The sequence below is a fragment of the Lynx rufus genome, unplaced genomic scaffold (genome assembly GCF_022079265.1).
Source record: "Lynx rufus isolate CCGP_SWC_20201006 ecotype Redwood Valley unplaced genomic scaffold, mLynRuf1.p SCAF_16, whole genome shotgun sequence".
In the NCBI taxonomy this organism is placed as follows: Eukaryota; Metazoa; Chordata; class Mammalia; order Carnivora; family Felidae; genus Lynx; species Lynx rufus.
In genome coordinates, this window is record NW_025814830.1 from 832,160 (window position 1) to 855,922 (window position 23,763).

The following is a 23,763-nucleotide window of genomic DNA, read 5'->3' on the forward strand; positions in this document are numbered from 1 at the left end:
TCAAGTATGAATTCTGTGATGCTGACGAAGTTCTGAGCATTTGGTAAAGCCCTTCCCACATATCTGACATTGGTAAGGTTTCTCTCCAGTATGAATTTTGTGATGGCCATTAAGGTTTGACTTAATCCTAAAGGCTTTGCCACATTGTTGACATTGGAAAGGTTTCTCTCCAGTATGAATTCTGTGATGGTCATTGAGGTTTGACTTCAACCTAAAGGCCTTCCCACATTGTTGACATTTGTGAGGTTTCTCTCCACTATGAATTCTCTGATGCTGACTAAGGGATGCTTGCTGGCTAAAGTCCTTGCCACATACTTGACATTTGTAAGGTTTCTCTCCAGTATGAATTACATGATGCTGAGTAAGTGTTGTTCGCTGGCTAAAGACCTTTCCACATTCTTGACATTTGTAAGGTTTCTCTCCCGTATGCATTCTGTGATGCCGAGTAAGGGATGATTGCCGCATAAAGGCTCTACCACATTCTTGACATTGGTAAGGTTTCTCTCCAGTATGGATTCTGTGATGCTGAGTAAGCCTTGAAGGTAAATTAAAGGATTTGCTGCATTTGTTACATTGGTAAGGTTTCTGTCCGGTATGAATTCTGTGATGTTGAAAAAGGGTTGAGTATCTGCTAAAGGCCTTACCACATTCTTTACATTTGTAAGGTTTCTCTCCAGTATGAATTAGGTGATGTTGAGTAAGCTGTGAGTACGCTTTAAAGGCCTTGCCACATTCTTTACATTTGTGGGGTTTCTCTCCAGTATGAATTCTGTGATGTTCAGTAAGTCGTGAGGAAGAATTAAAGGCTTTTCCACATTCTTGACATTGGTAAGGTTTCTCACCAGTATGGATTCTGTGATGCTGAGTAAGGGATGATTGGTAGCTAAAGGCCTTGCCACATTCTTGACAGTTGTGAGGTTTCTCTCCAGTATGAATTCTGTGATGTCGACTAAGGGATGATTGCTGGGGAAAGACCTTGCCACATTCTTGACATTTGTAAGGTTTCTCTCCAGTATGCCTTCTGTGATGCTTAGTAAGGGATGTTGGATGGCTAAAGGCCTTGCCACATTCTTGACATTTATAAGGTTTCTCTCCAGTATGCATTCTGTGATGCTTAGTAAGGGATGATGGGTGGCTAAAGGCCTTGCCACATTCTTGACATTGGTAAGGTTTCTCTCCAGTATGCATTCTGTGATGCTTAGTAAGGGATGATTGCTGGTTAAAGGCCTTGCCACATTCTTGACATTGGTAAGGTTTCTCTCCAGTATGTATTCTGTGATGTTTAATAAGGTATGAGTGCCATTTAAAGGCCTTGCCACATTCTTGACATTCGTGAGGTTTCTCTCCAGTGTGGATTCTTTGATGCTGAGTAAGAAATGATTGCTGGCTAAAGGCCTTGCCACATTGTTGACATTTGTAAGGTTTCTGGGCAGTACGGATTCGCCTGTCTGAATGGAGTGATGACCCATCCTTAAAGGTTTGACCACCTTCTTCACATTTGTCAAATTTCTTTACAGTATGCGTTTGCTGATGTTGAGATAGTGTTGAGTGCCTGTCAAAGGTTTTGCCACATTCCTTGCCAATGTACCTTTTCTCTCCAGTACCACTTGTCTTATATGTATTTAGGCTTAATGATTGATTAAACATGTTCCCAGATTCACTATATGTGTATGGGTTTCCACCCCCATGAAGCCTCTGATGATCAGCAATACTGGAGGACTGCTTCAGAGCTTTCCCACATTCATCATATTTAGAAGTAATTTCTCCCCTCTGTGTACTCTTACTATTGGTATATTTGGAGTTTGGATAAAACACTTCCTCATCTTTATTAGATTCAAAATGGTTTTCTTGCAGAGTCCTCAGACATTTGTTAACATGAGAGCCCTGGTTAGACTGTGTCTCAGATTCACTGTATTGAGCCAGTGTAGCTCCATTGAAAATGCTCTGGAAATGTTGCAGGGTCACCTCCTCTGTGAAGCACCTCCCAAATTGAGACGTCCTAGGCCTTTTATCTTCATTTTTGAATCTCTGAGTTTTAGAACTATTTGACTGAAAGGTCAATCCAATCCCACTTTCACAATGGTTCACAGCATTGTTTTCAGTGTGGATGAGGTAACTTTCCAAATGTTCCAAATTTTCATTGTACAAATATGTATGTTTGCATATTTGAATGGAACTTCTGCTAACAGGTGCATAGTGCTTTGCACAAATAGTGGATGTAAAAAGGGCGGTTTTCCAAGAAGTTTTATGTCCTTGGCCACCTGCGGCTGTGAAGTTCTTGTTATGGGCGGTCGTCTCAATTGGACCACGTCCTTCATGAAACTTCTGATGTGCTTCATTCTTTCTGCCACTGTCCCAGTTTATCATTAAGTGTAAATTCTCAAGGGCATGACGTTTCCATGTACCCAGTGACACATTTTGGGAAGAGGCTTCTATGCATGGCTTTGGCAGGAAGCTCTGGCTGCCATGTGAAGATATAGCTGAAAGATAGCAAATAACAAAAAAAGAGACATCATTCCAATTAGTACTCTCACATGAAGGTACTGACAACTTCTAATATACAACCTTCAAATCAGTCTGAGAGTGTCAGGAAGATGGTTGAGAAGGACTCATCGGGAGTTCATTCTTCCTTGACACAGAAACTTACACACAACGTGAAGAAATAGCCTAATAGATCATTCTGTAATTCTGTAATGGTGTAGCACAAATCAAATTCCTGTGTCACAAAGAATCAGGAAATTACCCTATGAGCCAAAATTTAGAAGGAAGCACAGTTAATTTAAAAGTCAAACAGAAATTATGAAAATACGATATAGCAAAAGTAGGAATAAAACAACAGGACGAGTTTGTTTTCAGAAGTAACCCAAAAATTTGACAGACCTATAACACTGTCAAGTAAGGATGAAAAATTGAAGTTCACCTAAAATCAGAAGTGAAGAACTAAAACAAGACACCGTACATGTGATATCATAGAAATAAAAGTAATCATAATTGGGAAAAAGGATAATTACATGCTAACAAATAGGTATCCAAAAAAAGAAAAGTACCTATTTCAAATAACGTATAACCTACTTGACATCATCATGGAGAAAAGATTATAATGAAAGAGGAACCTGGGTGGCTTAGTCGGTTGAGCATCCAACTCTTGATTTTGGCTCAGGTCATGATCTTAGGGTCATGTGATGGACACCCGTATCAGGCTCTACCCTAAGCATGAAGTCTGTTTAAGATTCTCTCTCTCTCTCCCTCTGCATTCTCTCCCACTCACTGACTCTCACACTCAAAAAAAAAAAAAAAAGAAAAAAGTCAACAGATCTACAACTACTAAGTACATTAACACTGTAATAACTAAAGTCCCAATGGGACCCCTGGGTGGCTCAGTTGAGTAAGCACCAGACTTCAGCTCAGGCCATGATCTCACAGTGCTTGAGTTCGAGCCCCTCATCGGGCTCTGTGCTGACAGGTCAGAGCCTTGAGCCTGCTTCGGATTCTGTGCCTCCCTCTCTCTCCTCCCCTCCGCTGCTCATGCTCTGTCTCTTTCTGTCTCTCCCTGTCTCAAAAATACATAAAAACATTAAAAATGTTTTTTAATTAAAAATAAAAAAAATAAACTCCCAGGAAGGAAAACTCTTATGCCAGATGAATTCACAGAATAATTCATAGACACACATGACAAAGTACTTGAAATCTCCCCAGACATTTCTAGGGAGTGAAGAGAAGGGAGATTATGAAAACCCTTGATCATACCAGCCTTAACAGGTTATCAAAGCTGAAGGAAGATGCTACAAGTATAGAAGACTATGAATTACCGTCTGTGGGGAATATTCATGCAACGTCCACCATAAAACTAAGCAAATAGGGGAGCCTGGGAGCCTAAGTTGGTGACGCACCCGACCCTTGACTTCAGCTCAGGTCATGACTTCAGTCGTGAGATCAGGCCCCATGTCCAGCTCATTACAAACTGAAAACCCTGCTTGATATCCTCTTTCCTCCTCACTCTCTGCCCCTCCCATTGTCCTCTTCCTTCCTCTCCCTCTCAAAACAAATAAACAAATGAAAAACAAACTGAATCAAAAGCATATTTTACCATTTTATGACATAATCAACTGGGATTTTTTCCTGAAATTCAAGAATGTTTCACCATATGGAAAACTATTGAGTTGGGACTGCACATTACAGACTAAAGATCACAAAGAGAGGATTATCTTAATTGACAGAGGACAGGAAGTGAGCATATTGGACACCATTTCATGATTAAAGATACTCAATAAGGAAGAATCCAAGTAAACTACTTCATCCTAATAAAGATCATGTATGTGTGCAAAGCTGAAATCCAACATAATCGATGAGAAGGCCAAAAGCTCCTCCTATAGGATCACAAATAAGATATTGAAGCAACTTTCCCATGTCCATTCCACACAGTACTGGCACTATTCAGAACAATTAGGAAAAAAAATACATAAAAGGAAACCAAATTGGGGGCGCTTGCTTGGCTCACTTAATTGTCTGACTCTTGGTTTTCAACCTGGCACTATGTGAGTTTGAGCCCCACATCAGCCTCCAGCACAGAGCCTGTTGGGGTTCACTCTGTCTCTCTCTCTCTCTCCCTTTCTCTCTGCTTCTCCTGACTCCCACTCTCTCAAAATAAATAAACTTAAAACAATTCTAAAATGGAAACAAATTGGAAGAGAAAAAGCAAAATTATCGCTGTTAGAGGATGACATTATCTATACAAAATCCAAGGACACTTTTTTTTTTTTGGTAATCATTATTATTCATTTTTTCCTAATTTTTCTACTAGACCCTCCACTTTCAATTTTTATGCTATAAATGATTAATTATTGTATTTCACCTTTTTCTTTTATTACACCTCAATCAACAAAAGAATGAAGAAATTTAGCTAAAATTCTGTCAAAGGAAATGCTAAAGAAAAATAAGAAAGAAGTAAAATGAAGACCCAAATAAACAATAACATAACATTGAAAGTAATTCCGTTTCTCCAATACCACAAACAAACTTGACAATACTTTAAATATATTTACAGTGAAAAAAAAACCTCACCAACGATAAAGACAAATGGAAAAGAAAACGAGGCAACAGTTACACACAGAAACATATAGTGTGATAAACGATTCCTAAAGCAAACATACACTAACATATTAGACAATTTGGAAAAGACCAAGAGCACATGCCTTCACTGGTCAATGGACCAAACTTTTAAACAAGTAATTCCTTGGATGCCCCGGTGGCTCAGTTGGTTTAGCATCCAACTGTAGGTTTTGGCTCTGGTCATGATCTCACTTTGTGAGTTCCAGCCCCACACTGGGCTCTGCACTGACAGTGGGCATCCTTCTTGGGATGCTCTCTATCTCTATCTCTCCTTACCTCTTCCTTCTTATCTCTCCTCTCAAAATAAATAGTTATCAAAAAAGTAATGGAGAACATTATATTTTTTTAAAAAAGCAATTGCTGATAAAATTCATCAAAATTCTACAAATAATAGAATACAGGGAACCCATTGAAAATCATTCTAGGTGGCAGGCATTACTCTGGTACCCAAGAGGAGATAACCACAATACAAGAACAAAAAAAGGCTAGTTTGTTGAATATAAATATTGCTACACTGGCCTTCTTTTGACATCCATTTGCATGATGATGTTTCTCTAGCCCCTCACTTTCAACTGGCAGACAACTTCAGGTCTAAATTGAGTCTTTTGTAGACAGCAGATTAATCGGTTTGGGTTTTTTTTTAATCCATTTAGACACCCTATGTGTTTTGATTGGAGTGCACAGTACATTTCCCTTCAAAGGAATCATTGACTAGATACCTATTTGCTGCCATTTTATTATTACTTTTGGCATTGTTTCTGGAGATTGTTTTCTGATACTTTCTTGTCTTTCTCACTTTTGGTCTCTCCTCTGAAGTCAAAGACTATCCTTAAACATGTCTTGGAGGGCTGTTCCAGTGGTCACAAACTCCTTTAGTTTCTGTTTGACTGGAAATCTCTCTCTCTCCTCTAGTCTGAATGATAGCCTTCCTGGATAGACTGTTCTTGGCTGCCTATTTTCCCCATTCAGCATTTTGAATCTATCATGTCCCTCCCTCAGGGTTGCCAAGTTTCTGCTGAGAAATCTTGAGCTGGCCTTATGCTTTTCAGGATGGGTAAATACTTCCTCTGTGTTGCTGCTTTTAAGATTTTGTCATTATCACCATAGTTTGCTAATTGGATTCCAAGATGTCTTGGTGTAGGCCTACTTTTGGTGATTTCGATGGAGTTCTGTGCCTCCTGAATCTGCAGGTCTGTGCCTCCCTAATCCTGAGTAGGAATGCTTTCTTCTATTATTCCCTGAAGTAACTTTTCTGACCCCCTTTCTCATCTTGTTCTGTGACCCCTGTAATATAAATCTTATCACTTTTGAGGGCGTCCCTGATTTCCTAAGGCTATTTCATGTTGCATAGTTCTACTCTGTCTCTCTGTCTCTCTCCTCCTTAAGTTTCACTATTTTCCATTATTTTGTGTTTAAGGCCACCAATTTGCTGCTCTCATTCTTCCAACATCCTGTTCATTGAATCAAGTGCATTTCTCATCTCATTTATTGCATTTTACGTCACTCTTCCTTTGCTAAGCCTCTTATCTCTGTAGTCAGAGCCTCACTGCTGTCTTCTTTTCACAAGCTCAGTGAGTATCCTTATGATAGTTGCCTTCAATTTTCCATTTGGAATGTTACTGATACAGTGTTTCACTGAAATCTCTGGCCACGGCCATATCTTGTTGTTTCATTTTGGATAAATTCTTCCATCTTGGCATTTTGTCTACATCTCCACCACCCTCTGTATGTTAAAATAGCCAGTTATGTCTCCTGATCTATCTTTGATGCCAGTGGTCTGCAGAAGCTCTCCTGCCAGTGTTTGGACCCTGTCCTCAATGGGGCGAGTTTTGACTGGTTATGCTGTGGTCTGCTTGTGAGATGAGACCGGACATCAACTCCACCAGAACGGAGGCCATGCAGAACTGTGTGGTCACATGTGGTGTGGGCAGCAGATTATGCAGGTCCCCTGAGGTAGGGGCCAACCTTGCTGGGTTGAGTCAGGCTTGACTGAGAAGGGCAGTTCCACCAGAGCATAGGGGCTTGGGGCTTGTTGTAAGCAAGGCAGGCAGCCAGTGTCCCCGCTGAGCCCTTTCTCTCAGGGTGATCTGTGTTCATACTGAGGAACGTGGGAAGGAAATGGAACCAGTCAGCTCCTTTGTTCCCCATGATGCACCTCATTGAAGGGCCCCTAGAATATCAAATAATCTCACTCATCTGTGCCCCAAATGCTCTTCACATCGCTGTTTCCATGCTGTCTACCCCCAGGTTGTGAACCTACCTTCTGTCCAGGACAGTGCAGTACCCTCCTGGATCTTTCCAAGCTAAGCCCGCCGGCATCAAAACTCAAGGCTTGAAGCCACACTGTTTCTAAGAAAGCACAAAATACAGGCCTTCTCCTTTTCCAAGACAATGACATTAGGGAAATGTTCTCCTTGTGCATTCTTCTTTGGGCTCCACTCTCTCTCATCCTTCTCCACAACCACAGTTCCCTGCTTTCAGCAGCACTATAATCTGTTGCTCCCCCGGCCAAATCTCTATACTTCCTACAATCTTCGATGTGCCTCTTCTCTCTCATTAGCTGGGTAATTCCTCTGTCAGTCTTAAGGTTGCTTTTTGGGATACGTACGACGTTTTGGTGGTTAGCTGGATGTGTTTCTGGGATGTGATGAGGGTAGGGTACTCCTAGTGTGTCATGATACTATCTTCCTCTCTGAAGAATCCCTATTTTTTTTTTATTTTAAATTATTATCTTTTGGGACAGAGTATGTGTGCAAGTAGTTTAGGGGCACAGGGAGGCAGAGACTCTCAAGCAAGCTGCATGTTAGGTGTGGAGCCTGAGGCAGGTCTTGATCCCATGACCCTGGGATCATGACCTGAGCCAAAATCAACAGTCAGACACTCCACCAACTGAGCCACCCAAGTGCCCCCAAAGAATCCTCATTTTGAAAAACCTGCTAAAACTCAAGCAAATTTTACAAAATTGGAGATCACAAACCCAACAAATAAGAATTCATGGTTTATACACAACAAAGAACAATCCCCCACAAAATATAATTACAGTTACAGTAGCATGACAAAGAATAAACAACTTAAGACTCAACATAATGTTAGAGGTCAAAACTGGTGCAGAGAAAACTATAAAATATTGTGAAGGAATTGAAAGAAGAAGTAAGTGAAAACACATCCATGTTCTTACATTGGAATACTTCAAATTATCCAACTGTCACTATACTCAAAGTGATCTACTGACTTCATGCGACCCCCATCAAATTCCCAATGACATTTTTGGCAGAAAGATCACAACCAAATGGAATATTCACATGGGTATGGCAGGATAATATATACCCACAATAATCTTGAAACATAAAGAGTATTCTGGTGGCACCAAACTTCCTAATTTCCAACATACGACAAAATCAGTTGTCAAAATAATGTACTACAGAAGAAAACAGACACAGAATAATGAAAAAGTGATGGTGAGCTACGCGTGCACTTCAATGTCAATGTGACATTGTCAGTATGACGTATGAAAACGAACAGAGCATCTTAAAACTCACATTCTGATTTCGAATTTTATGTGTGGTCTGAGTTTCTACATTTCTCACAAACCTGAAACTAATGCCAACATCTTCACTTCAAGAACCACACTTCTATATTCCAAGAAAAAAAAAAAAACACAAGAAGAAATCATGGAGGACTTTGAACCTGAAGAATAATGAGGAAATTACTAAGCCTCATATCATGAATAGAAACAACCATTCTCCTTAAACACTTACTACACAGTACAGACCATTCTAACAGTTTTGCATGAATTCACCCATCTATCCCAGTAATCTATGAGAACAATAGTGTTGTCTTTCATCTTCCAAAAGAATATCTGGCAAAATTGCAATAATACTATAATATGTGTCTTTATCCAGATTATCCGACTTTAAATTCATCTACGAGGAACACACCAACCATTATACAGAGACAATCCTAAAAGTAAGTTTACTGAAACTTTCAACGTGGTGATGGTAATGCAAATATATTAAAACCATGAAACGACTTCAGCCTCTACTACAAAGCTGTCATCATCAAGACAGCATGGTATTGGCACAAAAACAGACACACAGACCAATGGAATAGAATAGAAACCCCAGAACTAGACCCACAAACATATGGCCAACTCATCTTTGACAAAGCAGGAAAGAACATCCAATGGAAAAAAGACAGCCTCTTTAACAAATGGTGCTGGGAGAACTGGACAGCAACATGCAGAAGGTTGAAACTAGACCACTTTCTCACACCATTTACAAAAATAAACTCAAAATGGATAAAGGACCTAAATGTGAGACAGGAAACCATCAGAACCTTAGAGGAGAAAGCAGGAAAAGACCTCTCTGACCTCAGCCGTAGCAATCTCCTACTCGACACATCCCCAAAGGCAAGGGAATTAAAAGCAAAAGTGAATTACTGGGACCTTATGAAGATAAAAAGCTTCTGCACAGCAAAGGAAACAACCAACAAAACTAAAAGGCAACCAACGGAATGGGAAAAGATATTTGCAAATGACATATCGGACAAAGGGCTAGTATCTAAAATCTATAAAGAGCTCACCAAACTCCACACCCGAAAAACAAATAACCCAGTGAAGAAATGGGCAGAAAACATGAATAGACACTTCTCTAAAGAAGACATCCAGATGGCCAACAAGCACATGAAAAGATGTTCAGCGTCGCTCCTTATCAGGGAAATACAAATCAAAACCACACTCAGGTATCACCTCACGCCAGTCAGAGTGGCCAAAATGAACAAATCAGGAGACTATAGATGCTGGAGAGGATGTGGAGAAACGGGAACCCTCTTGCACTGTTGGTGGGAATGCAAATTGGTGCAGCCGCTCTGGAAAGCAGTGTGGAGGTTCCTCAGAAAATTAAAAAGAGACCTACCCTATGACCCAGCAATAGCACTGCTAGGAATCTACCCAAGGGATATAGGAGTACTGATGCATAGGGGCACTTGTACCCCAATGTTCATAGCAGCACTCTCAACAATAGCCAAATTATGGAAAGAGCCTAAATGTCCATCAACTGATGAATGGATAAAGAAATTGTGGTTTATATACACAATGGAATACTACGTGGCAATGAGAAAAAATGAAATATGGCCTTTTGTAGCAACGTGGATGGAACTGGAGAGTGTGATGGTGAGTGAAATAAGCCATACAGAGAAAGACAGATACCATATGGTTTCACTCTTATGTGGATCCTGAGAAACTTAACAGGAACCCATGAGGGAGGGGAAGGCAAAAAAAAAAAAAAAAAAAAAAAACGTTAGAGTGGGAGAGAGCCAAAGCATAAGAGACTGTTAAAAACTGAGAACAAACTGAGGGTTGATGGGGGGTGGGAGGGAGGGGCGGGTGGGTGATGGGTATTGAGGAGGGCACCTTTTGGGATGAGCACTGGGTGTTGTATGGAAACCAATTTGTCAATAAACTTCATATAAAAAAATAAATAAATAAAAATAAAACCATGAAACTGAGTAACATAAAGAGAAAAGTGAAAATTCCATATAAAATACAAAAATTACCAATTGAATACAAAAGAATAAAAGTGATAGAATGAAAAATGTTTACTCTCCCTGAAACTAAGAACTGTTTTCAGTGACATGCAGATTATACATCTATTTGTGGAGAAAGGTTTTTGTGACTTGCAAATACACCACAAACACACAAACTCAGAAATACAGAGGAGGACAGAAGGAGGGGAATATGGCAGTGTAGGAGATGCTGGGCTCACCACGTCCTGCTAATCACTTAGATTCCTCCCACATCTGGGTGGAATAACCCATCTGCCTGAATAACCCAGAAAACCGCCACAAGACTAGCAGAATGGACTCTCTGGAGCCAAGTGTAGACAAGAAGCCCACAGAAGAGGGTAGGAAGGGGAGAGAGGCGGTGCGCACTACATGGACTGGTGGGAGGGAGCCGGGGCAGTGGAGGGGTAGCCTGCCCTCCAACACAGACCCCACAGTCTGACTTGCAAATGCAGAGGGGCCGTACTGAGTGTTTTCTGACAGCCAAGTGGGACATAACATCTGGAACGTTATAAGTCAACAGCTCTGCTCGAAGAGCAGAAGGGCTAGAAGATAATGGGAGGAAGAGTTGTTGAACTCTGGAGGACAGAGCTCAGCTCACCAGGGAACAAAGGTGGTGGCCAGAGCCAACTCCCTCGCCCATCCACCCGCTGAAATTCCAAAGGGAACCAGTTCCCATCACGGAAACTGCTTGAACTGCACAAACACCGACACTGTGCTTCTATGCAACCATCCCTCCAAAGGGTCTGCCTCCCTCCCAGTGCTGCATGGCCCCTCCTGCAGTGGACCTTGGAGCACCAAAGGCAAAGTGAGCTGAGCCTGCCCCTCCTGCCCCTGTGCACCGTGCAGATCCACCCTGGCTAATACACCAGATCCCACAGAGGATGCACCACAAGCCTGGCAGTGTGGAAGTAGTCCAGACAGGGGCCACACCACTCCACAGTGAGTCCTGCCCCTGGGAGAGGGGAAGATAAAGTACACACCAGTCTGACTGTGGCCCCAGCGGGGGGCTGGGGGCAGACATCATATCTGACTGTGACCCGGGCCACCAACACAAGTTACCCCAGACAGCACAGGGGAAGAGCCCTGCAGTTCTGTGCCACTCCAGGGACTATCCAAAATGACAAAACAGAGGAATTCTTCTCAAAAGAAACGCCAGGAAGTAGTGACAGCTAACAAACTGATCAAAAACGAGTTAAGCAATATAACAGAAAATGAATTTAAAAAATAGGGGTGCCTGCATAGCTCAGTCGGTTAAGCATCCGACTTCAGCTCAGGACATGATCTCGGGTTCCATGAGATCGAGCCCTGTGTGGGCTCTGTGCTGACAGCTCAGAGCCTGGAGCCTGGTTCAGATTCTGTGTCTCCCTCTCTCTCTGACCCTCCCCCGTTCATGCTGTCTTTCCCTGTCTCAAAAACTAAATAAACGTTGAAAAATAAATAAATAAAATAAAATAAAAGCCATAAAATTAATCGTTGGGCTTGAAAAAAGTATAGAGGACAGCAGAGAATATATCGCTACAGAGATCAAGGGAGTAAGAAACAGGAGGAGCTAAAAAATGCCATAAATGAGGTGTAAATTAAAATGGAGGCGAACACAGCTCAGATTAAAGAGGCAGAGGAGAGAATAGGTGAATTAGAGAAAATTATGGAAAAAGAGGAAGCTGAGAAAAAGATAAAAAAAAATCCAGGAGTATGAGGGAGAATTAGAGAACTAAGTGATATGAAGAAATGCAATAATATACACATAATTGGGATTCCGGAGGAGGAAGAGAGGGAAAAGTGCTGAAGGTGTACTTGAAGAACACATAGCTGAAAACTTCCCAGATCTGGGGAAGGAAAAAGGCATTGAAATCCAAGAGGCACAGAGAACTGCCTGCAGACGTAACTTAAATCGATCCTCTGCATGACATCATAGTGAAACTGGCAAAATACAAGGATAAAGAGAGGATTCTGAAAGCAGCTAGGGATAAACATGCTCTAACATATAAAGGGAGACCGATAAGACTCGTGACGGATCTATCTACTGAAACTTGACAGGCCAGAAAGGAATGGCCGGGAATCTTCAATGTGGTGAACAGAAAAAATATGCAGCCGAGAATCCTCTATCCAGCAAGTCTGTCATTTAGAATAGGAGATAAAGTTCTTCCCAAATAAACAAACACTGAATGAAATCATCACCACTAAACCAGCCCTACAAGAGGTCCTAAGGGGGATCCTGTGAAACAAAGTACCAGAGACATCACTACAAGCAAGAAACCTACAGACATCACAGTGACTCTAAACCCATATCTTTTTATAATCACACTGAATGTAAATGAACTAAGTGGTCCAACCAAAAGGCATAGGGTATCAGCATGGAAAACAAAACAAAACAAAACAAAACAAAACAAAACAAAACAAGACCCATCTATTTGCTATCTACAAGACACTCATTTTAGACCTGAGGATATCTTCAGATTGAAAGTGAGGAGATGGAGAACTATCTATCATGCTACTGGAACTCAAAAGAAAGCTGGAGTAGCCATACTTATATCAGACAAACTAGACTTTAAATTAAAGACTGTACCCTTCATAAGTATACAAGAATTGAGATCATACCATGCCTACTTTCAGACCACAACGCTATGAAGCTTGAAATCAACCACAGGAAAAAGTCTGGAAAACCTCCAAAAGCATGGAGGTTAAAGAACACCCTACTAACGAATGAATGGGTAAACCAGACAATTAGAGAAGAAATTAAAAAATATATGGAAACAAATGAAAATGAAAATACAACAATCCAAACCCTCTGGGATGCAGCGAAGGCAGTCATCAGAGGAAAATACATTGCAATCCAAGCCTATCTCAAGAAACAAGAAAATTCCTAAATAAAAAATCTAACAGCACACCTAAAGGAAACAGAAGCAGAACAGCAAAGACAACTCAAACCCAGCAGAAGAAGACAAATAATAAAGATCAGAGCAGAAATAAACAATATAGAATCTAAAAAACAGTAGAGCAGATCAATGAAACCAAGAGTTGGTGTTTTGAAAAAATAAACGAAATTGATAAGTCTCTAGCCAAGCTTCTCAAAAAGAAAAGGGAGATGACCCAAATAGATAAAATCATGAAATAAAATGGATTTATTATAACCCATCCCTCAGAAATACAAGCAATTATCAGGGAATATTATGAAAAACTATATGCCAACAAACTGGACCACCTGGAAGAAATGGACAAATTCTTTAACACCCACATGCTTCCAAAACTCAAACAGGAAGAAATTGAAAGCTTGAACAGACCCATAACCAGCGAAGCAATCGAATCAGTTATCAAAAACCTCCCAACAAATATGAGTCCAGGGCCAGATGGCTTCCCAGGGGAATACTACCAGACATTTAAAGCAGAGATAATACCTATCTTTCTCAAGCTACTCGAAAAAGTAGAAAGGGAAGGAACACTTCCAGACTCATTCTATGAAGGCAGCATTACATTGATTCCTAAACCAGAGACCCAGGAAAAAAAGAGAACTACCGCCCAATATCCCTGATGAATATGAATGAAAACATTCTCAATAAGATACTAGCAAATCGAATTCAACAGCATATAGAAAGAATTATTCACCATGATCAAGTGGGATTCATTCCTGAGCATCAGGGCTGGTTCAGCATTCGCAAATCAATCAACGTGTTACATCACATTAGTAAAAGAAAAAATAAGAACCATAGGATCCTGTCAATAGAGGCAGAAAAAGCATTAGACAAATTTCAGCATCCTTTCTTAATAAAAACCCTTGAGAAAGTCAGGATAGAAAGAACACACTTAAACATCATAAAAGCCATTTATGAAGAGCCCACAGCTAATATCATCCTCAATGGGGAAAAACTGAGAGCTTTCTCCCTGAGATCAGGAACACGACAGGGATGTCCACTCTCACCGCTGTTGTTTAACATAGTGTTGGAAGTGCTAGCATCGGCACACACAAAACAAGAGGCAATCAAAGGCATCAAAATTGACAAAGATGAAGTCGAGCTTTTGCTTTTTCCAGATGACATGATACTACACATGGAAAACCTGTGATAGACTCCACCAAAAGTCTGCTAGACCTGATACATGAATTCAGCAAAGTCGTAGGATACAAAATCAATGTACAGAAATCAGTTGCATTCTTATACACTAATAATGAAGCAACAGGAAGACAAATAAAGAAACTGATCCCATTCACAATTGCACCAAGAGGCATAAAATACCTAGGAATAAACCTAACCAAAGATGTAAAATATCTGTATCCTGAAAACTATAGAAAGCTTATGGAGGAAATTGAAGAAGATGTGAAGAAATGGAAAAACATTCCATGCTCATGGATTGGAAGAATAAATATTGTTAAAATGTCAATACTACCCAAAGCTATCTACACATTCAATGCAATCCCAATCAAAAGTGCACCAGCATTCTTCTCAAAGCTAAAACAAGCAATCCTAACCTTTGTATGGAACCACAAAAGACCCCGAATAGCCAAAGTAATATTGAAGAAGAAGACCAAAGCGGGAGGCATCACAATCCCAGACTTTAGCCTCTACTACAAAGCTGTCATCATCAAGACAGCATGGTATTGGCACAAAAACAGACACATAGACCAATGGAATAGAATGGAATCCCCATAACTAGACCCACAAAAATATGGCCAGCTAATCTTTGACAAAGCAGGAAAGAATATCCAATGGAAAAAAAGACAGACTCTTTAACAAATGGTGCTGGGAGAACTGGACAGCAACATGCAGAAGGTTGAAACTACACCACTTTCTCACACCATTCACAAAAATAAACGCAAAATAGATGAAGGACCTGAATGTGAGACAGGAAACCATCAAAACGCTAGAGGAGAAAGCAGGGAAAAAACTCTCTGACCTCAGCCGCAGCAATTTCTTACTTGACACATCCCCAAACGCCAGGGAATTAAAAGCAAAAATGAACTATTGGGACCTCATGAAGATAAAAAGCTTCTGCACAGCAAAGGAAGCAATCAACAAAACGAAAAGGTAACCAACGGAATGGGAAAAGATATTTGCAAATGATATATGAGACAAAGGGCTAGCTTCCAAAATCTAAAGACAACTCCCCAAACTCCACACCCGAAAAACAAAAAATCCAGTGAAGAAATGGACAGAAAACATGAATAGACACTTCTCTAAAGAAGACATCCAGATGCCCAACAGGCACATGAAAAGATGCTCAACGTCACTCCTCATCAGGGAAATACAAATCAAAACCACACTCAGATACCACCGCACACCAGTCATAGTGGCTAAAATGAACACAGCGGGAGACTACAGATGCTGGCGAGGATGTGGAGAAACGGGAACCTTCTTGCACTGTTGGTGGGAATGCAAACTGGTGCAGTCGCTCTGGAAAACAGCGTGGAGATTCCTGAAAAAATTAAAAATAGCGCTACCCTATGACCCAGTGATAGCACTGTTAGGAATTTACCCAAGGGATACAGGAGTGTTGATTCATAGGAGCACTTGTACCCCAATGTTTATAGCAGCACTCTCAACAATAGCCAAATTATGGAAAGAGCCTAAATGTCCATCAACTAATGAATGGATAAAGAAATTGTGGCTTATATACACAATGGAATACTACTTGGCAATGAGAAAGAATGAAATATGGCCTTTTGTTGCAACGTGCATGGAACTGGAGAGTGTTATGCTAAGTGAAAGAAGTCATACAGAGAAAGACAGATCCCATGTATTTTCACTCTTATGTGGATCTTGAGAAACTTAGGACCATGGGGGAGGGAAAGAAAATAAAAAACAGGTTAGAGAAGGAGGGAGGCAAACCATAAGACACTCTTAAATCTGAGGACATACTGAGGGTTGATGGGCGATGGGAGGGAGGGGAGGGTGGGTGATGGGTATTGAGGGGGGCCCCTGTTGCGATGAGCACTGGGTGTTATATGGAAACCAATTTGACAATAAATTTCATATTAAAAAAAAAGAAATACCAATAGGTATTGTTTTTGAGTCTTCTATAGCATTAAAAGTCTAGGTCTCCTTTATGTTTTGTGCTGGATTACATTCACAATTTTAAGGCATTTGAACTAATGTGATACACATTTTCTTTATTTGCAGCAACAGAAAAGAGATAAGGAAGAGTATCTATGGGACATGAGGGCAGAATAAAATGGAAATTTACAGGACAGAACTCTCATTCACAATCTCTACTTTAAACAGCAATTCCTACAGCAAACATAGGAGGAATCCTTCATTTTCCAAAGCAGACAACAAACAAGGTGACATGAAGGAGGAAGCTTCCAGAATAAAAGACATGATTAGTGCACATCCTCCCATATGATACTTAATGCTAACAGAGAAAAAATATCAACCTTCTAGTGGAGGGATCCAGCAGAGAGCACACAGGAAATAAGGAACCTGTAATGGGTGACACTGGGATCAGGTGGCTAATGTTCTTCAAAGGACACAGAACGATAGCTGTGAAATAAATGTCCAGAACAAATATGTAAATCACAGTCTAACAGCCAAAAGGAAAGTAACCATTTTATTCAAATATCAGGCCACTATGCCATGGCAAACAATTCAAATGATCATCTTAGAGAGACTTATGGAGAAAGAAGAGAGAACAGGTAACTAAATGATATCAGGAAAACTCTGCAAGACCAACAGGTCAACCCAAATGATCTACCTCATACCTCATGATGCACATGCCATGTCAGAATTTTCATCAAATAAGTCAGAAATGAATCTCATAAAGAGCCACGCAAGGTGAAAACATTTATGACAAAGGCACAGGAAGTTTCTATTGTACAAGAAAAAACATGAAAATTATGAAGTTACTGAGAAATAACGTACCCATTGAGTCTTTATGGCAGGCTGTGAGTTCTAAGTTCTCAGTGTTCTAGTTCCCCTCTGGCATTAATGTTGGTAGGAATATGAGAATACACATGGATAAATTATTTCACCATTGAGGAATGGAAGACATAAATTGGAAATTTCTCATTATCATTCATAAGAAAAATAAGCTTCTGAAGTGAAATAGAGCATGAGATTTTCTCATTTTAGAAAATGCTTTTTTATCTGAGGGAATTACTGAATCTCAGTTTTGTATGATTAAGCCTAAAGCATCAGTGGGGTGCCTGGGTGGCTCAGTTGGTTGACCATCCAACTTCAGCTCAGGTCATGATCTTGTGGTCTGTGAGTTCGAACCCCACATCAAGCTCTGTGCTGACTGCTCAAAGCCTGGAGGCTGCGTCAAATTCTATGTCTCTGTCTCTCTCTGCCCCTCCCCCACAATTGCTCTGTCTGTCTGCCTCTCTCTGTCTCTCTCTCAAAAACAAACATTAAAATAAAAAAAAGATTATAGCCTCAGGAACATTGGAAAGCACAAACCGGGAATCACGTGATCCCTGTCTCCAGTGCTCCTGCGATTTGGACTCCAAAACCCACTATGTCCACCACTACTATGACACATTTCTCACGAAAACAGAAATTGGGAATGACTTACAATAGAGTTTTTCAGAATATGGAGAATTCTGCAGGGCCTCCAAAGCAAAGGAGAAGCTTTCAGACTTTGGAGATACTCAACGCACAAGGGGAGTCTCCTGGCACTCACTGTGGATGTGATGGACCATCACTGGAGCAGAACAAAGAATCCTTCGAGAATGTAAGAGTATGATGGGTTGGAAAGCTGATGTCCCGCTATGAGTGGGACACACATAAAACTGGGCTTCCAAACTAATTTCCATTCAAGGAGAGCTACTTGAGCCATATTTTAAATATTTGCATATCACCACTGTCATCTGTTTTGTTCATGCCCACCTACCTGCTGGTGAGGCTACTGTCTTCTTTCTCTTCACATCCCAGAGCTCCCTCTTTTGTTCCAAAAAAATTACCAGGTGTGGTTTCGACACAATGAGGCCTGATTATTCAGAAAAAAAAAAAAAAAAGAACATACCTGTTTCTCAGATTCTTTCACCCCAATACTGTGCTCAGTACATGAGAGAGGACATTGTAGAATTCCAGAAAATGATTTCTGAATGCTGTTGCCCAAAAGCCCCTTAAGTATACTTGACAGGAATTTCCAATGTTCACATTATGACCTCACGTCCAAGTACTACCACTACAGGAAGGAGTAGCAGTTGGGAGCTTAAGTGGGCAGTACCATTTTATGCCACTCAATGTTTACAATTACTACTCATCTACAGATGATGATGCTCTTACCTCACCGTAAAGAAGGGGAATCTACAGCTGGAAAGGAAACCTCATGAGGATATTTCTCTATATCAACAAACTCTACTTCTTTTTCTTACTGCAGGGATCTGAATCCCAGTCATGCAAAGAGGATGTTTCCAAGAGACAGTCTTCAAAGGAAGGAACAAACACACGAGTGTGGTTTGGGAAGTCTGGAAGGAGTTATCCTCACCCAAGAAGAGGAGGTGTCCATAGGTCTCTAACATCACATCCCTGTACAGTTCTCGCTGACTCTGGTTCAGGCATCCCCATTCCTCCTGAGAGAATTCTATGGCTACATCCCTGAAGGTCAGCAGTCCCTGCAACAAATAAGACAGTTACCAAGTAGCCATAGGCAGCATTCATAATGGTACCTAAGATGCAGGAGGGAGTTAATGTCACCAGCTGGACCCCAAGACCTGACCTTCACTGCTTACTTGTTGATACCCACTGCCCTCAGTCCCTCATTTTATTTCACTTCTTCTTTCAACCTTATCTGTTACTTCAGGCAACAACACCCCAGGGCCATCGTCTCTTGTGATGGAAACAGAAAGTATACAACAAAAGGTATGTCATCTGAGAAAGAGCTTATACTCACCCTGTCTGAGCTCATCCCCTGACTCACTCCTAAGCAGGTAGACAGTGGTGCCAACCAAGGGGAGAGGATTGTTACCATGACCTCATTATAATGCTAAACTGTCCACCTAAGAGTGAGCACGAACCTCATTTACTATGTAACATCCAGAGTAGGTATGGAACTGCTTGTTTTCAAAAAGCAAACATTCCACTGTGTATTTATTTATCTTTGAGAGAGAGAGACAGAGCAGGAGCAGGGGAAGGACTGGGAGGGAGACAGAATTGGAAGCAGGCTCCAGGCTCTGAGCTGCCAGCACAGAGCCAATTGCAGGGCTCGAACTCACAAACCGCAAGATCTCGAGCACACAGACTGCATGATCATGACCCGAGCTGAAGCTGGATGATCAGCCAACTGAGCCACCCAGGCCCCCCTGTATACAACTGTTTTCTTCAGGGCCAAGTGCAACCTTATCCCCACCTTTACATCAGGTGATGGGCTCTCCCTCTAATTCTCCACCCTGACTATATATGAAACCATTCCCTTCCCGGGGTCTCTGCTTTGGAAGTGATTCCCTGTGGTCTCCTTAATTGTTGAAAATCACATTTCCTTTGTGTGACAACCCCAGCTGGTATACATTCTATCTGTGACTCACCAAGAAGTGAATTCCTGTTTGTTTAGGTATATTGGGAAAACTGGTTCTGACTTAGAGGGGTTTCCTGCTTTCTGCAGGAAGACCTTTTTCAACACAATGATATGCTTTCATCTATTTTCTTACTTTGAGGTAAGAACCAGTGTAAATATTGTGTTTTTTCAAGCGAATTTATAAAATGAAGGCATCAACAAAGGCATCCACATTTTTAAATACTATAGTCACATCACGTAGTATACCTGGTGTCTATTTCTTAGATGGAAAGTCTAGGTGTGTTACAATGTACGTAGCATATTCTAATATGAATTACAATTTCACAATGGTGCATTGAAGAGCTTTATTTTTTTTAAGTTTATATGCTTATTTTGAGAGAGTGAGGGAGAGAGCAGATGGGGGAGGGGTAGAGAGAGGGAGAGAGAGAGAATCCCAAGGAGGCTCCCCACTGACAGTGCAGAGCCTGACTTGGGGCTCCATCTCAGGAACCATGAGCTACTGACCTAAGCTGAAATCAAGAGTCAGATGCTTAACTGACTGAGCCACCCAAGTGCCCCCAGATTCTGCATTGCTGACAAGACATTAGCCTATTGGCCAGGGAATAGATATTTGAATAACAAAGAGCAAGAATTCAAAGGCAGGAACTCAAGGAGTACTTGGAACTACATGGGTTTTATAACAACCACAGGTTCTACTAGAATAGCAAAAAAGGCAACAAGGAGCCTTTCTGAGCATTTCCTACTTAGTAGAGAGCATCTACTCATTTTTCATAAATTAATGGAAAATGAATAATAATTACAATTATAAACAATTATCATCTATGAGAGCAAACAGGTTATTCTATTTCTCTGTGGATATTTTGTCAAGCATCCAGTACATGGAAGAGATTCCGTTTTAACCCGGGTTATCTGACCTAGAGTTGATCTAAAATGACACAGTGGTCAATATCCAGACGGGACCCTAAAGCAACGTTAGTAACACGTGTGAAAGCTGAAAAGAATGATGGAAACCAGAAAGTGTCCACACAAAATTGATCTCCTGTTTTACACTTCATGCACACACCCATACATTTAGAAAGCAGTTATATACATATTAAAAGTGATAGAGTGGAGGGCCACCTGGGTGGCTCAGTTAGTTAAACATCTGACTTTTGATTTTGACTGAGATTGTGATCTCCAGGCTCCTGTGTATGTGCCCTACATTGGGTTCTGAGATGATAACAGGGAGACTGCTTTTAAATTGTCGCTCTCTCTTCCTCTCTCTCTCTGTGCCTTCTCCACTTGTTCTCTCGATCTCCCCGTCTCTCACACAAACTACAGAAAACAAGGGAAGAGCAGAAAATGGTCGTGGAAACTAAGAAACATCTTCAATGATATTACACTCATAAATCTAGTTTTGGATAATGATGCTTAGGTCTTTTATTCACACTGTCAACACAAACACATTGAGTGATATACATAAACCAGCTATTATTTCTGAATCTAGTATGATGAGGGATACAAACAGGAAAATGTGCACCTTCACCAGAGAAGGCTGACCTAGAGCCTGCAGTTTTAATAAGCATCAAGTAAGTGCTGGTTGCTACATTCTTAAGGGGTCTCCTGACTGCCTATACATCTCCATAAGTAACGTTGAACTGAATGGTAATCCCCAGAGAAATCCTGCAGAAGCAGTTTTACACTCAGAAATTCAAAGGAAGGGCCTCCTGAGTTGCTCAGCGGGTTAAGCCTCTGTCTCTTGGTTGTGGTTTCAGTCATGATCTCACAGTTCATGAGTTTGAGCCCCCAGTAGGGCTCCATGCTACTGAGTATGTGGAACCTGCTTTCGATTCTCTTTCTCTCCCAATTTTTCCCCGTTCCCCCCCCACGTGCTCTGTCTCCTTCTCAAAATAAGTAAATAAACTTAAAAAAAAATAAAAGGAACATTTGTGATCTAATACTGCATGCAGCTCCCCTCCCCCTAGGACTTATAAGCTTAATGAAGCCACCGAATGGCTCTCTCTGCCCACAGGTGCAGTCTCTGTGCCACTCCAATAAGCTATCTTGCATCATGCAACATCTCCAGAATTATTTCTTGACCATTGTGCTTGATTATCCCACCATATACTGTTTCATTGAAAGCTTTTGTTTCAATCCTCATTTCTGCTCTATTCTGTTTCAGGATTCGAAGGTGCAAGCATGTAAACTATGGGATTCTTCTTTTCTTGTTCTGAAAATACAAACTAAATAGAAGAATAGATTTGCATCAAGAATGTGGAGTAAACTAAGAATCTACAGGATGGAGGTCTGAGTGATTTAGAACCTCCACTCCCAGAAGTCATTATCTCTACTACACAAAGGTGAGAGCCTTCATTGTCCAGGGGCAACGGGTGGAATGTGGGTTGGGAACAAGTGGTCAAGAAAGGATTCTGGAGACCTCTTTGGTCAAAAAAGCTGTTTTCATGAAAGCACAGGGAGAGGAATTGTGGGCGCCAAGGGCTGCAGCAGGATTTGAGGAGACACTCCTGGTATGCTTTAAGTTGGAGGCATAGAGATAAAAGAAGTTTCTAAAGCATTTTCAGATAGTCAAGAAGACTTGCAGGATACTGGCAGTCTGGCTCTCCTCAAGCTGAGCTTCCCTTTTGCCTCTGGCAAAGCATTCACATGAAGGCAATTGTGAATTCCTTGAGCAATGTCATACTCTGCCTATATCTAGTGTTTATCAATGGATGGCAAACTGTAAGAAAATTTAATCCTATCGACATTTCTTTTGCCTCTGTTCCTTTCATCAGAAACTACAGGCAAAGAGAAACTTTGCCAGAAAAAGACTGTTCCAGTTGAAATGGGATGGTTTCTGCATATCACTCGGTAAATCTACCTAATGAAATAAATTGAAATGAAATTGGAATGAAACAACCTGAAAATGGGGTATCTTTTTCACATTCTAAGCAGCAAGAGTCTCCCTTTTATCTGACAACTTTGGAGTTAATCCGGGCCTCATATCCATCCTGTGTATTTGTGCATTTTCTTCCTCCTGGTCTCCAGAGAGGTGATAAAGCATCCAGATCTGACCTAAATGGGAACTGTTTTCCTTGAGTGCTATGCAGGACCAGACTCCACCAGCAACAGGAATCTTGGACTCAACGCCTTCCCCTGTGGATCGTTCACAAAGGGAATATTTTCAATACTTGCAGAACTTTAATTTGGAGTTGGAGAAGGGGGAGAAGGCTCAGCGATACAAGGGAAGAGTGTTCTACAAACCTAACCTTGAGTATCATCTGAAAAGGTTAAAACTTGGGTGAAAAAATAAAGCAGAAATCTCAGAACTAGAAAAAGCAACACTTGCGATTTCAGTTTGCATGGGCCTTCAAGAGAAACACAGGGCACGGTCTCTGCCCTCAGATGCACAGCTTACCTGAGAACTGGCCATTTCTTCTTTCACCTGGTCCCCTGGGTTTCTTCTCTGAAGATTTTGCTGGAGATCTCACAGCTGCATCCGCAGAAAATGTCTTCCAAGCCACTAACACAGCCTCTACACCTGTAAACTGATCACCTGCAGGCCAGACTTTGAAATGTAGAAAAGGCCCAACTTCCTACTCCTTTGTGTAAAAAGCTATTCAGAACCTTTTGAGCTCCTAATTGGATGCCAACCTCTGAGTTTTCCTCTTC

General features: G+C 41.1%; 1 protein-coding gene across 1 annotated transcript; it reads right to left on the reverse strand.

Moving 5' to 3' along the window:
* Positions 1-23,524, reverse strand: LOC124511657 (zinc finger protein 724-like). Its single transcript, XM_047079048.1, has 6 exons — positions 23,510-23,524; positions 19,090-19,216; positions 18,490-18,585; positions 12,977-12,990; positions 388-1,425; positions 1-219 (listed from the first exon to the last, which is right to left on the reverse strand). The coding sequence occupies exons 1-6, from the start codon at positions 23,522-23,524 to the stop codon at positions 1-3; spliced, it is 1,509 nt and encodes a 502-aa protein (XP_046935004.1).
* Between the last annotated feature and the right edge of the window lie 239 nt (positions 23,525-23,763).

Bases quoted from the DNA above. Each gene is read 5' to 3' on its own strand.
- LOC124511657 (XM_047079048.1), bottom strand. The intron at 18,586-19,089 runs GTGAGGATAACT...CTGAATAATCAG, and splicing joins TGGACACCTCCTCTTCTTGG to GCCTCATTGTGTCGAAACCA. The intron at 220-387 runs GTCTTTAGCCAG...CAATGTGGGAAG, and splicing joins AATGTCAAGAATGTGGAAAG to GCCTTTAGGTTGAAGTCAAA.